The following is a 14,367-nucleotide window of genomic DNA, read 5'->3' on the forward strand; positions in this document are numbered from 1 at the left end:
TTCAATCTCGCCGGCGTTTGCGACGGTTGATTCAGGGGCGGGGGGTAGAAAGGCGGAGGTAATGCGATCTCCGGGCCCCCTTCGTCACTCGTCCCAGCGGTTTCCTGTCGCTACAAACAGTGGCATCGCGGGCACGTGGGAGACTGAGAGCGAAGAGATCGGACGATGACGATATGGGCAAGAGAGAGAAAGTGTGTGTGGGGAGGGGAGGCGGAGCTGGAGAAGGGGATGGATAACGACGATAGCGGGGGCCTGAATTCACCGTGGAAAAAAAAATATATATATATATATACATATATATACATATAGGTATAGCTACGACATTACGTCGTTTTCGACTTCTTTTCCCCGTTCCCGACTCTTCTTCTCTGATGTTTACTGTCTTCCCACCCATCGCGTAATTTGGCACATGGTAGGGAATATGATATATAGGTAGGTACTTCAAATCTTTTCGTCTGGTGAGAAGGGCGAACCCCTGCTCAGCACCGCGGGAGAGCGCGTGTAATTTATGCACGGGAAACTTCTAGGTAATTATGCTTCTTCGTTTTATGCATTTCGCAGCCCGCTGGCAAGCCGAGAAAAGACGATGACTTACCTACCTGTACCTGTAGGTACCTGTAGGTACCTGGTAGCTGGTCCCTTCGGCGCCGCCAGTCCCTCGTTTTTCTGATGCCAAGGGCCGGCATTTCCGTCATCCCTGCCCGCGTTGTGCGGAGGGCGTTACATAAGCCAGCGCGTTCGCCTGTACCCCCCATGTATTGTACATCTCGTTGGCGGACGGATGGCGTGGGTGTATGTGTGTGTGTGGAGTGTAGTGCCTCCTCCCTCAAAGTCGGTTAAGTAGGTACCTGACTTCGTTCTCCTTCTCTCGTACACCTTCGCTCCCGTTCGCTGCCCCCCTCCCCCCTCCCCGTCCCGAGACCTGCATCAAGGTTGGCCTCCTCGGATCACCGTCTCATCTACCACGTAGTCGTCGCCGTCGTCTGCCGTGGATTGGCGCCTTGTCAAGCTCCTGGCAGCAATGGCATGTGTTACGAGCCGTGTCTCTCTCTTATAGCCCCCAGCAGCACGTAGCCTTCGCCGTCTCCCAATGTCTGGCTGTTCCATCCTCCCTGTACGCTCTATATTGCACGCACAGCACCCCCAGAGCTACGCGGCCTTTTCTTAACCCTCCCCTCCTGAATAGCGACTAGTGAGCAGCCAATGGCAACATGCATCATCCCTGCCCTGGCGCATCCTACGCTGCTTAACGTCGACATCGCCGTTTTCGATACCGGCCGCACCGTGGCTTGGGCATTTATCCCCCTTCAATCTTTGCCCAATCCTTCCACCGACGAACTCTGGACGGCACTGTACCGCCGTGTTACCTGGCTTGTGTCTCCTACCTCGTCTTCCTCTTTTCGCGTGTCTGGCAGCATACCGGTTTCTGCATTCCCCTCCCGCCTGCCCGTCGCTAACCTTACCTGCGCTTCGCTCTCCCTTCTCCGCATCTATCCCAACCGCTGACGGCAGTGATCGTGTGTTGAGGCAAGGCGGGGGACGAGACAACCCTAGCAGCGTGAGGGCAGAGCCGGAACGGGCGTCCGCTTCGGCCGGAGGCACGCGACCATGCCCGAGAAACCGCTTACTGTCGCCACCTATGCCGCCGGCGCGTCTCTCGCTGCCATTACCCTCTTCTACGTCTTCGCCCCCAACTACTTCCTAGACAGCGACTCGAACTCGACCCGTAAGAGGGGCGTGGTGGGCCTCTCGAACCCGGCAAACGACTGCTTCATCAATTCCGTTCTTCAGGCTCTCGCCGGCCTCACCGACCTCCGAATCTACCTGATCCGGGAAACCCACCGACGAAGTATAGATGAGACCTGGGTCTACAGCGAGGTTGTCGAACATGCCGCGTATAAAAACACGCCGGACTGGAAGAGGCAGGGCCTGCAAGCCGGGCTTGTCACGAAGGGTCTGAAGGACATCCTCGACGCCCTCAACGAGCGGCCTATCTATAGGAAGACGATATCTGCCGGTGGCTTTATCCGGGTTCTCGAAGGCGCGTTCAAGCAGCGCATTAGTAGGCAGCAGCAAGACGCGCAAGAGTTTCTACAGGTCGTAGCCGAGCGACTGTGCGACGAATATCATGCCGGACATAGAGCTCGGCAGGCTGCTCGGGAGAAGGGTGGCGACGACGCGGTGGTAGACAAGTCGGCACCTATAGACGGAGATGCCGTGCAAGAACGCTTAGAAAAGTTGGCCACGAACGAGGATGGGAGTGTCGATGCTACGCGATCGGAAGAGGAACGTCCCGGCGCCGAGCCCGGGCCGGCGTTGGCATCGCGAGGCGAGGTGGAAGAAGGCTTTCCGATGGAGGGCACCTACGAAAGCCAGATCGAGTGTCAGCAGTGCGGCTTCAAGACAAAGCCGACCGAGAGCACCTTCTGCACCCTGACGTTGAACGTCCCGCAGTCAAGCTCAACCTCACTCAACGCGTGTCTGGATGGCTTCTTCAAGACCGAGTACGTGGAGGACTTTAAATGCGATAAGTGCCGGCTCGTACATGCGAGAGGCCTGCTGGAAGCGCAGCTATCGCAGGCTAGGTCTGAGAGCGCCAGGGCGGACATACGAGAGGCGATCGCGAAGTTACAGCGTGCCATCGATATCGACCCCGAAAACCCTCCCCTCGATGTCCAACTGCCGCCCCTGAAGGACTCGCCGAAGTGCAAGATCGCAAAACATACACGGCTGACGGGGTTCCCTAAAATCATGGCAATTCATCTCTCCCGGTCGATATACAATAGCATCTCGCAAAAGAACTCGGCCAAGGTTACCTTTCCTGAGCAATTGGTCATGGGCGGATTACTAACTCGCAATAAATACAAATTACTCGGCACCGTTACCCACAAAGGGAGCCACCACAGCGGCCATTACGAATCATTTCGTCGACAGAACATCTCCCTCCCCTATTCCACGCCGAACGCCTTCCAGGCCTCTGGCGTCTTTGCGAAATCAGCTGCGTCCAGCCCCATCTCGACGCCCCGGGTTGCTGCGGCGCAAAAGTCAGAGGATCCTAGCCCCGTGGCATCGACGCCCGACCTAGGTTTTATCTCGTCGCGAGCTAGTTTGTCAAACCAGTCCGTCGACAGCGTACCTAGCCCGTTAGCGGATTCGATGTCTCAAACTTCAGCCACCCCCAATAGCCGACTATCATCGCTTCGCAGTCCTACCTCCACGTCCAAGGACCGAGACCCGGACGGCGTCAGCCTCAAATCAGTGGCGATCTCTGTCCGATCAACCGTGTCGCGAATTTCGAATTCGGCGAGAAACAGCCGGCCCGGTAGCCCATCCGAAAAGACGCCGACGGCACCGACGGCGACGAATGGAGAGACGGCTGCGCCCAAGAAGAAGAATCGCTCCAAACCAAAGCGCCGAAAGCAAAGTGATCGGTGGTGGCGGATCAGCGACGAGAAAATCAAGGAGGCGAAAACGAACGAAGTACTCAACATGCAGCGAGAGGTCTACTTGCTCTTCTACGAGCTGGAGCGTGAAAGTGTGACGGAATCGTAGGAAAATGCGCCAACCACCTAGGTGGTTAGAAATAGATGGAATAACTGTGTGGTGTGCCGTAGCTCCCAGGACCTCGAGAGTCTTAGCAGACGGGTGTGCTGTCCCGGGTTAAGCTGTTCCGCGTGGGGTGGCTATCCCGAGAATCCGGGACGAGGAACTTCAGCGCGGTGAGCTATCGACCTGTCCAACCGGATTTGGACGGGAGGCAAGAGTATGGGGAGCGTAGCTTGGGCCTATGCACGTCATACCCTCATGGGCGTTGGTTTCGGCCCGTCTTCTGATTAGGCGGGCATTATCTATGGGTAGCATTTACGAATATCGTCGGCGGATAAAGGTCACCATCGTTATTCTCACCCGTTTTCCCGGACCGGCTGTGTTGGAGGGAGCCTGCACAGTTCCCCTACTACGAGGTCAGTTCCTTCGTTGTATGAGATACGGACAGCACGGTGGCACGATTGGTTTCGAGACGCAAAGAAAAATATCTTGACCCTACACATAGCCAAAATCATGGAGTATTGGGAAGCCGCATACGGGAAGCGGGCCGGCGGAGAGGAGACATAAAACAGAAATTAGATGCCCGCGGGCTAGCCAGCGTAGCATAGGATAGATGTGCACGCATACTAAGGGCCTGCTTTATAACGGGATTCACAGCAAGGCTGTCTTCCACACATCGCGACACGCGTAGCTTATTATACTTCGACCCGCGCGAATGCAAGCTGCTCGACTAACTATGCACTCGCTCCCTTTCAGACCTGCGCTAGAATTCGACGTCTGGGGTGAGTCGCCTAGATACTTTTCCCTTCCTCCTATAGGAGAACGAGCGAGCAGCACCTCGCGAACGAGAGTCCGGACGACGAGCTAAGAGCCCGCGACGCGTCTCTGAGTTTCTTAGTACTGGCCCTCGACGGTCAGGGTGCCCGTCTTGGTGATGAGGTACTCGTTGATGGCCACGTCCTTGCCCGACTCCTTGCCGAAACCGGACTCCTTGATGCCGCCGAACGGGGCCTCGGCGGCCGACGAGTTGCCTGCGACAGTTCCGGCACGCGGACACGTCAGTCTATGCGTTTGTCGTCTACGCTCGCCCTCGCAGCTTGCCCCTCCTCGCGGGGCTAGCTCCAGGGAATGGGGGGAATCTGCACGATGGGGGGGCAAGGGGAGTGGGAGGGAAGGGGGCAATTCAACGTACCGCTGTTCAGGCCGATCATGCCCGCTTCGAGGTTCTCGAACAGCCGCCACAGCCGGTCGACGTTCTTGGTGAAGCAGTACGACGCGAGGCCCATCTGCGCGCGGCCGGGTTTCCCCCCAGGCGCCATCGTCAGCATATATCTGTGCTAGGCCGGAGAAAAAGAAAAGATTAGAAAAAAGGAGAGAACAACGTACGCTGGTGTCGTTGGCCGCGGCGACGGCCTCTTCCTCGGTGTCGAAGGGGAAGAGGGCGAGGAGGGGGCCGAAGGTCTCCTCGGAGGCGATCCTCATGTCGGGGGTGGCGTCGGCGAGGACGGTGGGCTCGAAGAAGTAGCCGGTGGCGTCGGGGACGCGGGAGCCGCCGGCGAGGAGGCGGGCGCCGCGGGCGGTGGCGTCGGCGACCTGGGCGGCGACCTTGTCGAGGCCGGCGGGGACGGTGAGCGCGCCCATGGTGGTGCCGGCGGCGAGGCCGTGGCCGACGCGGATCCGCCGCGCCTCGGCCGCCAGCAGCTCCGCGAACCGCGCGTACACCCCGCGCTGCACGTACACCCGGTTCGCCGTGATGCAGGCCTGCCCCGCGTGCCGGAACTTGAGCGGGACGAGGGCTGCGCGGCGCCGGGGGAGGCGGCGGTTAGCGCGCGGAGGCGGTGCGGGCGGGGGAACGAACCGTCGCGGGCCTGCTCCAAGTTCGCATCGTCGAACACGATGAACGGGCAGTTGCCGCCGAGCTCGAGCGTGAGCTTCTTGAGGCTGTCGGCGCAGTGCGCCGAGAGGATCTTGCCCACGCGCGTCTGCGCGTCTGGTTAGCCGGCCCCTCTCGAGGAGAGCGAGTTGCGTGGGCAAATAAAGCGAGAGGGGGACTTACGGAGCCGGTGAAGGACACCTTCTTGACGAGCGGGTGCTTGCAGAGGGCCTCGCTGAGCGCGGGCGTGTTGGCCAACGTCGTGGGCAGCACGTTGAACACGCCCTTCGCGTACCCGGCCTGCTCGGCGAGGTACGCCAGCGTTAGCGCCGTCAGCGGCGTCTCGGGCGACGGCTTCGCCACCATCGTGCAGCCGGCGGCCAGAGCCGCGCTCGCCTTCCGCAGGACCATGCTGGACGCGGGTCGGCACGCTGTGCGTTAGCTCGGGCTGTCTCTTAACTATCCAGCCCGGGGAGGGGCACGTGTGTTATCGAGGTGCAGAAGAAGAAGAAGAAGAAGAAGAAGAAGAAGAAGAAGAAGAAGAAGAAGAAGAAGAAGAAGAAGAAGAAGAAAGGGCAAGGCCGACTCACGCGATGGGGAAGTTCCAGGGGACGAGGGCGGCGACGACGCCGAGGGGCTGCTTGATGGTGAAGATGCGGCGGCCGGGGAGGGCGGCGGGGAAGGTGGTGCCCTGGACGCGCTCGGCTTCGCCGGCGAACCAGCGGGTGAAGGAGGCGGCGTACTCGATCTCGCCCTGGGCCTCGGCGAGGGGCTTGCCGGTCTCGTAGACGAGGAGCGTGGCGAGGTCGTCGCGGTGCGCGCGGATAAGCGCGTCGAAGCGCGACAGCAGGTCCGCGCGCGCCCGCGGCGTCAGCCTCCGGAACCCCGCGAACGCCGCCTGCGCCGCCCGCACCGCCCCGTCCACGTCCTCCGCCGCCATGTCCGGGCACGTCGCGAACTTGCGGTCCGATCCCGGATCTGTGCGCGGGCGCGGGCGCGTCAGTTACGACGAATGCCTGCGCTAGCTGGAGGGGTAAAGGGGGAGCCCCGAGGGGACGTCGCAGACGAACCAATGATGTCGAATCGCTTGCCCGACTTGGCCTCGATCCATTGTCCGTCGACGTATGCCTGGTCTCGGAAGAGCTCCGGGTTCTTGAGATTCAGCTGCAGCGTCGTCGGGTCAGCTATCGGTTGGCTGGTCTCGTGGGTTGGGTACATCTTATGCCCCCCCTTTTCTTTTTCTCGCTATTACAAAAAAAAGACGACATACTTTGATCGGTGCTTGCGAGTCCCCCATTGTGCAGTATTTCTTCCTGAGTCCGTATATAGGCGTAGTAGGTCGGTGAAGTAGCTCGACCTTGTTCTCCGGGACGGGCGAGCTGGCGCCTTTTTATTCTGTAAGATGGCGCTGGATCGCAGACCCGACAAGCGCGTCCGCCTTCGCCACCGTGGTCACCCCGCATCGGCGACGAGGGAGCGGCCGCAGCACTCGGGTAGTGTTCGACGACTCGCAGCTTGGCTCTCCCTCCCCTAGCCAATCCTCGCGCCGCCTCTCCGCCGAATCGGCCTGGTGGCTTGTGGGCGTGTCTGGCTGCTCCGCAGCGGCGAAGAGAACCTGGTTATTGATTACCCCCCCTTGCACAACTCTTGATGAGGGATTACTATGGAGAACTGGCGATAAGACGGTTACGAATCCCTGGAAGATCCCGTCCCCTCCCCCCATAGACAGCAATACCAGGACAGGGCGCTACGATTGCTATTGTTAGCGTATACCTGTCCATGCCTACTAGACATTCGCAGCCCTGAAGCTCGAGGTCCCCCTCCCCCTCCCCCCGGGGACCGACCTGCTAACGAGCTAGACCGCCATCACTACGCCAATCATCGATGAGGCACACGTTCCTGTGACTGAAACAAAAATGCTAGGAGGGGCCGCGGTTAGATTGGGCATCGGCCGGCTTTCCCGACAGCCATTACGGCGTGGCGTGTCGCCCGAGAAGCCTCCCTTCTACCTGGCCGCCTCCTAGAGGCTGGCTTGACGTCGCGCCACATAGCCAAGACAAGAGCGCAGCTTACTAACGGCTCCACCAGCCGAACATGGCGCCCGAGAGGTCTCCCTCGCCAGGAGTGTCCCTTGCAGCAGTCTAGCGTTGGTCCCATTCCGATGCGATCCACGAATCCTCGACGCGGTCTTGCAGTGTCAGTATCGGCATACACTACGTAGTATATACCTACCTCTCTGTCTCTCTATTTACCTATATCTATATATGCAGATTTGTCCCCACCAAATCTCTCATGCCTGGTTCGTGGCGCCATCCTCCCCAATGACCACTCAACCGGATTCGATAGTGTCCTCGTCGGCAGTGGTCGGGGCGTCTCCATCGAGAATTTCCCGCATCAAGAGACCGGGTAGCACATCAGCTGGGGACGTGCCGGCCTGCCGACCAACCGATTTCTGCGCATAGCATTGCTATGCGTCTTCGCCTCCATCATCTCGCATCCTGCTGCCGCGAGCGATTTCGAGCATGGAACTACCCGTGCCGACTATAGTGGCGGGCAACGGGCCAAGACGGGCATCGGCCAAAATTCGACAAAAGTTCGTTCTGCTGTGGCGTCTATGGTGATTCACTCGGCGATTTCACTGCATCTCATTATTCCTTCGAAGACCACCTAGAAATTCCTATTTCGCTTTGAGCTGCGGATTTCCACTGGGCGTGTTCCTAATCATTTCTTAGAGAGTCGCGTTCCATGCAATCCTTACCGCGTGACGAAAATGTTTATATACGAACGCAGATCGCAGTCATTTGAGTGAAATTGGTTAGAGTATCCGGGTACACGGCCAGAAGATTGTCGAAAATTTGTTCGTCTCGGTTCTTATCAGGAATGTCGCCGTCGGGCTCAACCGTCTATCTCCCCAAACAGCAACCGTAGCGTTGGGTATGCAACCCGATGCAACCGGACAGGCCAGTCTCGCGGATTCGCGGTTAGGACACCGGTAAGTGCAAGCCGTAGGTACTTTAGCACATATATAATATGAACGTCGAGCGAGCCACGCTAAGTAATCCTATATTCACACAAATCGGCTCTTCTCCCCTCTCCCTTTTGCTCTCCGCTCCCCCTCTTTCTCCGGTCCTGCCCGACACTAACCCGCTCTCCAGCCCACTCACCATCACGACGCACGCACGCCCTTGACCGCCGGTGCCGCCGCCGCCTTCTCCGGGGCGGGCAGCGCGAGGATCCTGTCGGCGGCGTGCTCGGCGGCGGCGACGATCATGGCGGACGGGTTGCCCGTCATCATGCCGGGGAAGATGGACGCGTCGACGACGAACAGGTTGTCGGTGCTGAAGACGCGCGCGTCCGTGTCGACGACGGCGGTGCCGTCCGCCGCCGACGCGCCCATCTTGGCCGTGCCCACCCAGTGGTTCGAGCACCGGAGCGCCGGCGTCGCGGGGATCTGTCCCCGCGGGTTTCTGCGGTTAGCGACGCGCGCTGGCGAAACTCCGGGGGGGAAGCGAAGGTAAGGGAGAGGTGAAGGGGCTCTATGCGGCGTGCGAGGGAATAGGAAGCAAGACGGGAGAAGAAAAAAAAAAACAACTCACCGAATCCACGAACTGCGTCGAGGTCTGGTTCGCCGCCGGCCGGACCCATCTCAGGTTCGCGATGGGCGAGAAGTACTGACGCACGCGCTCGAGGCCCTCGATGACGGCAGCGCGGTCGGCGGCGTCCCGCAGGTACGGCGGTACCGACACGCGCGTGTTGAGCTGCGGCGTGATGACCATGCGCCCGCGCGACGTCGACCCGGTGCCGAGGTACTGGGTGATAGTCATAGAAACTAGACGACGAGAGGGTGAGGGGAGGCGGTCAGCGGAAAACCGTGCGACGAAAACTGAGGAGTCAGAGAAGAGGGAGAGAACGAGGTGTCGGCGTTTCCGACGGCGACTTACTGTTCGTAGTGCCCTCGACGCGCGCTTGCCAGTGGAGGTGCCTGTCGACGCCGTCGGTGCCGGGGATGATCTCCCAGAACTGGGGCAGTCGTCAGTGGCGAACTCCTTGCGCGGGATCTTGCGGGCGGCTTAGTGACTTACGATGGGGCCGAGATTCGGTGCCGCTTGTGCGAGGATTCCTGTCCTGTTCTCTACAGGAGAGTTAGTGCGCATGTCCTGTTCGGCAGAGGGTTGAAGGGCCATACCCAGGTACTTCTCTGTGTCGCTCAGGATCGGCTTGCTCCACGCGCCGTAGAAGTCGTAAAAGACGACCTCGGGGTGGGAAACTTCAATATCGGTCTAAGCACAGATATAAGTATCTATAATGAGCAAGCGGGTAGTAAGACTCAGATCAGACAGGAGCGCTTACGCCAACATGATCGATCAGATTGTGCCCTACAGGGAGGTTGATCCAGGAATCCTCCGAGATCATCGTCGCCGCGTCCAAGGTCGAATTCTGCACGACCTTTAGCTGATCTACCGGGCCAATTCCGCCTATGTTTCCATCTAGTTAGCGTGATCGCCCGCTCTGAAAACAGGGAGGTGTGAGAGGGACCTCACTTCTGAACAGGAGTTTCGCGGAGCCGAACGCGCCCGCGGACAGGATCACGCGGCCGGTGCCGGGGGTCACCGATACGATGCCGGCGTGTCCAGCGGCGTTCCTAGTACATTCGATCTCGACGCCGACGGCGTGGCCGCCATCGCGCACGACACGGCGCGCCGTCGTGTTCATCCAGAGGGTGAAGCTCTCGCGCTTGCTGGCACTGACGAGGTAGGTGGCTAGGGGGCCGCCGCGCTCGCCGCTCGAGAACATGTGCGTGCTGTGGCCGTAAGTGCGGTTCTTGCGGTCGGGGTGGTCGTTCGGCACGAGGTAGTCCCAGCCGCTCGCGCTGAGACCCGACGTCAGCACGTCGAAGCCCTGCTGCAGATACAGCTGACCGTCCGCGCTTGGCGTCGTCGTGCCGGGGATTCGTTTGAACACCCGTTCCGTTGCCGCCGCCAGGTCGGCGCTGTGCCACCCCGCCGGCCAGCTGCGGTCCCAGTCCTCTGGGTGCGGCTTCCACCATAGACCCGAGTTGACGGCGACGCCGCCGCCCAGGACGCAGCCCGCCATCTGATCGACGTCGGTGCAGACGATTCCCGTGGGGTTGTGCCAGATCTCGTTAGCGAGGCCGGGCACGTCGAAACGCGTCAGCGTCGAATTCTGGAGCCACTGCGGCTTCATCGTACCGCCCCAGATCCCCGTCGACGGCGGCCCTTTCTCCAGCAGCAGTACGGTGTGCCCGGCCTCCGAAAGGTGGTCCGCCAACGGGATACCCGCTGCCCCTGAGCCCACGATGATGTAATCCCAAGTCTGGCTCTCGGTAACATTGCTACAGACCGGCGGTGCCAGGGCAATTTTAGCCTTGGCTTCACATGGCCTGAGGAACACTGCAATAGTGTTAGAAAGGGCAATGATCAACACGTTCGTTTTTCAGTCCTATTCAGAGAACTAGACATGCTTACGCAGCAAGGCCGCTGCGGTAACAGCGCTTAAATATGGAGTACCACGCATGGCTATGGAAGGGGACACGATGGTGAGAGTTAAGAGGGAGGACCTCATCGGATCTCAACAGCAGGTAGAGCTGGCCTTCTTAACATCACATGGCAGAGGGCATGAGGTCTCCCCCGCCGTTCCTCGCAAGGAGTATGTATAGCAGCCGAGAAACGGCTCGACGTGCCTAATCAGCATCATCTGTACGCTCAAGCGCCTCCTGAAAGGGCAACTTAGTGAGAACTGGGGAAACAAGCGCGCGGATGCAGGCAAGCACGTTCTTTGACCGGCGGTCTACGATCCTTGGTTTTTAATTAACGCGGCATATTAGCCGAATGTCGTGTCGTCGATCGACGTACACTACAGGCCCTCGCGCACTTAGCCGAGAAACGAGAAACCTGGGGTAGACGACCCTGTGATGCTGAGGCGTACGGCTGGACCGGATTGTCGGCGGCGTGGCGGATTTACGAGGGCAAGTGGACGTGGATAATTACGGACAGGCAAGTATGGCAGTGGCAATATATGGGAGTGTTTTACAAAAGACAAATGGGAAGCCTTTCGCCCAGCAAAGAGGGGGGGAACGACTATCTGTGTCGTAGCATCGCAACTAGAATCGTGTATTGGAGATATCACACCCGGTAGATTTCCCAAAAAGGTGTTGGATAGGTTCACGTTCGTTCCCCTCGCTTCTCGGCGTCGAAGTGGCGGCCAGGCCCATTGCAAAATATCCATAGACCGCCCTCGAGAGCCCGTAGGGCTTGTAGAGGAACTCAGTTCGGTTATAGGGAAGACGGAACATCGAGTTTGATCCCACGAAAACGGATGGGTCCTATTCACATGATAAAATAATTCACGCGGAGAATTTGCCAAAGCTCAATTATGAGACTCATGAAGCAGACCTGCAAGGGGGTAAGGAGGAGGAATTGCCTTAATGGTTGCTAGAAGTCCTTTGCGGGGGCTACCAAACAGCTAGACGAGCGGTTAGAAGCACCAAGTCACCAACTCAGATATGGTATCCTTCAGCGATTGTTTTGGCTGTAGGCAAATACGTGACAGGAATATGAGTAAGGTTCGTCGTCAAAGGTGGTCCCCCCTATTTGACCGACGCTATGGGCATGATAGAGGGAAATTCTTATATACGTGTTGAAGCTAGATGCTATAATCCTTATGTCGAAGCTCCATTATGCATTCATCGGGAATATGAGAAGAGATAAGATAATGGCCAATACCAATGCCAGTTTGATTGGCCGAGAGCTTCCATTCAGACTGGCGATCCGCTGGATTCCCCGAAACCGTCAAAAAATTAATTCGTAGCAGTTCGCAACTCGTTCGCGATAGCCTCACACCAGAAAGCAGCGACGGCTGCTTTCGACGTGCCGATACCCCGACACGTCTACGCCGCAAAACCGTCGACGAGCAGGGCGATTCGCCAGCTAGGAGAGAACGTATACGCAAGAAAGCGCCAACGGGCCTCCCTCCCCGATATCCTCTAGAATGGCTTCACCCCGCCTCGCCCGCCCGCCCACATGTCTCAGCTGCCTGCGGCGCCTCGCCCGGCCCACGCCATCCTCATCTACGACGACGACGACGACGACGACGACGACGACGACGATGCGAGTCTCGCCCCTATCACTAACGCAGACCCGCGGCGTCAGGATGAGCAAGGCCGAGGACGAAGACCTGCAGGGCATCCCCGTGCGCCTGCTCAAGGATATCCACGGATTTGGTCGCAAAGGTACGAGCGCTCGGTCGCTTCTGTTTCCCTCGAGGCATAACATTGTATACACGCGCGCGTAATATCTGGTGGACAGGAGGAGCGGAGAGGAGAGGGGAGGCGGAAAGGAAAGAAACAGGAGGAGAACGACTTTCCCTCACGACCCGGAAACGAGCATAGTATTAGTAGCAGGCTTGACTAAACCTCTCCCGCAATAGATGCCATCATCCGCGTGCGGCCAGGCCGCATGCGCAACGACTGGTTCCCCCGCGCGGAGGCCGAGTACATGACGCGGCGGCGCTTCGAAGAGCTCGGCCTGACCGAGGCCGCCATCGGGCGCCGCGACCGCACCTTCGGCGCGAAGCTGGACGTCCCCGAGGGCGAGGCCGCCGACGCCAAAGCCAGCCGCACGGCGAAGTCTGAGGCCGAGGCGCCCAAGAAGCCCAAGAGGGACCCCCTGCTGCTATCGGTGAGTTGGCGTCTCCCCCCCACCCCGACACAATTTCGAAGCGGGAAAGGGATTGCTTGCCTCCCTCACTTCAGTGATCCGCCCCCCTTCCCTACCCCCTGGCAGATGTGCAGAGGACCAGCGCCGCTGACCAAGCCGCAGCCCGAGGACACGCTGCAACTGCTGCAAACGCACCTCCCGGAGCTCCTGATCTTCACGCGGAAGCCGATCCCGAGCGTCGCCGACTTCTCGTTCGCGGCGCCGGCGGCGCCGGCAGCAGCCGCGACGCCCCGGTCGCCGGCGCTCGCGGCGGGCGCGGTATCGTCGATGGACGCGCCGGCGGCGTCGTCGCCGTCGGGCGAGGCGCCGGGGGCCATCGTGCCGATCTACGGGTCGGTGTCGGCGGCGGACGTGCTGGCGCTCGCGCGCGAGCACGTCCTCGAGCGCGACCCGGTCCGCGGCCCGCGCCTCGCGCTCCCCGACGCCGTCGACGCCGTCGCCATCCGCGGCCTCCCCGCCGAGGGCCGCATCAAGCGCCTCGGCGACTTCCCCGTCCGCATCAGCGTCGCCCGCGACCTCGACCCCGTCGACCGCGTCGTCCGCGTCGTCGCCGAGGACGCCTAGCCCCCCCCCCCCCTCCCCCCCGGGGGCGTGCACACGATGGGCTTAGTGAGTGGGAGAGGGGGGGAGGCGAGAAAGGAGGAGAGGAGGGAGTTGTAAGAGGCTCAGGGAACAAAGGGCGCAATGTGAAAGGGGGGTGCAGTGGAGGGAATACGTCCGCCGAACCAAACTCTGCTGGAAGCTGGAACGGAAAACGATCCATTCGCGGTGCCAGCCACGGGCGCAAACCGGCGGGGGTTGAAAAACTTTAGCGCCGGCGCCGGCGGCTCGTAACTTGCCTCCGCGCGAGGCACGGGGACCTCGTCACGGTTCCTCGTCGAGGAGGACTTGGCGCCGCGTGTGTGCGATGGCGTGTATATAGCGCGAAGTGACTTGTCTACGCACCTCCCCCCCGTCCTACCCACGTAGCGGTAGAGAAGCTACCAGAATCGCGCGTATATGTACATAAAGAACAGTCACGCACACATTTTCTACCACGATTGTCTTGCTTAGGTCGAGAATGCCGGGCTACATAGGGAGAGAAGCCGGTGCGATACCTGCGAACATAGCCCCGACCCAGGAATCGTGAAAGCTTACGAGTTGTCCCGACTCAGGCGGGGAGTTGCTGTGACCGTTTACGCGATGGGGCCGGGGCACATCGGCAGACATCAC

The 14,367-nt window shown here is 59.9% G+C and overlaps 4 protein-coding genes across 4 annotated transcripts; 2 read left to right on the top strand and 2 right to left on the bottom strand.

Moving 5' to 3' along the window:
• The first annotated feature begins 1,357 nt into the window (after positions 1-1,357).
• On the top strand, positions 1,358-3,669 carry GGS23DRAFT_17415 (cysteine proteinase). Its single transcript, XM_051511577.1, has one exon. It carries the CDS (start codon positions 1,609-1,611, stop codon positions 3,550-3,552), a length of 1,944 nt encoding a protein of 647 aa, XP_051376914.1. The 5' UTR covers positions 1,358-1,608; the 3' UTR covers positions 3,553-3,669.
• A 771-nt stretch (positions 3,670-4,440) lies between these two features.
• On the bottom strand, positions 4,441-6,716 carry GGS23DRAFT_602084 (aldehyde dehydrogenase; the record flags this gene model as incomplete). Its single annotated transcript, XM_051519278.1, has 8 exons — positions 4,441-4,577; positions 4,739-4,832; positions 4,933-5,342; positions 5,405-5,528; positions 5,603-5,831; positions 6,010-6,397; positions 6,490-6,583; positions 6,690-6,716. 8 exons carry the CDS (start codon positions 6,714-6,716, stop codon positions 4,441-4,443), a joined length of 1,503 nt encoding a protein of 500 aa, XP_051376915.1.
• Positions 6,717-8,585: 1,869 nt separating this feature from the next.
• On the bottom strand, positions 8,586-10,954 carry GGS23DRAFT_602085 (putative cellobiose dehydrogenase; the record flags this gene model as incomplete). Its single annotated transcript, XM_051519279.1, has 8 exons — positions 8,586-8,870; positions 9,016-9,248; positions 9,361-9,439; positions 9,502-9,551; positions 9,606-9,699; positions 9,770-9,894; positions 9,961-10,830; positions 10,906-10,954. The coding sequence occupies 8 exons, from the start codon at positions 10,952-10,954 to the stop codon at positions 8,586-8,588; spliced, it is 1,785 nt and encodes a 594-aa protein (XP_051376916.1).
• A 1,186-nt stretch (positions 10,955-12,140) lies between these two features.
• Positions 12,141-13,719, top strand: GGS23DRAFT_608807 (uncharacterized protein; the record flags this gene model as incomplete). Its single annotated transcript, XM_051520233.1, has 3 exons — positions 12,141-12,668; positions 12,866-13,116; positions 13,258-13,719. Exons 1-3 carry the CDS (start codon positions 12,428-12,430, stop codon positions 13,717-13,719), a joined length of 954 nt encoding a protein of 317 aa, XP_051376917.1. The 5' UTR covers positions 12,141-12,427.
• Positions 13,720-14,367: the final 648 nt, after the last annotated feature.

This window comes from Durotheca rogersii (assembly GCF_024521655.1).
Source record: "Durotheca rogersii strain YMJ 92031201 chromosome Unknown GGS23scaffold_1, whole genome shotgun sequence".
Classification (NCBI taxonomy): Eukaryota; Fungi; Ascomycota; class Sordariomycetes; order Xylariales; family Xylariaceae; genus Durotheca; species Durotheca rogersii.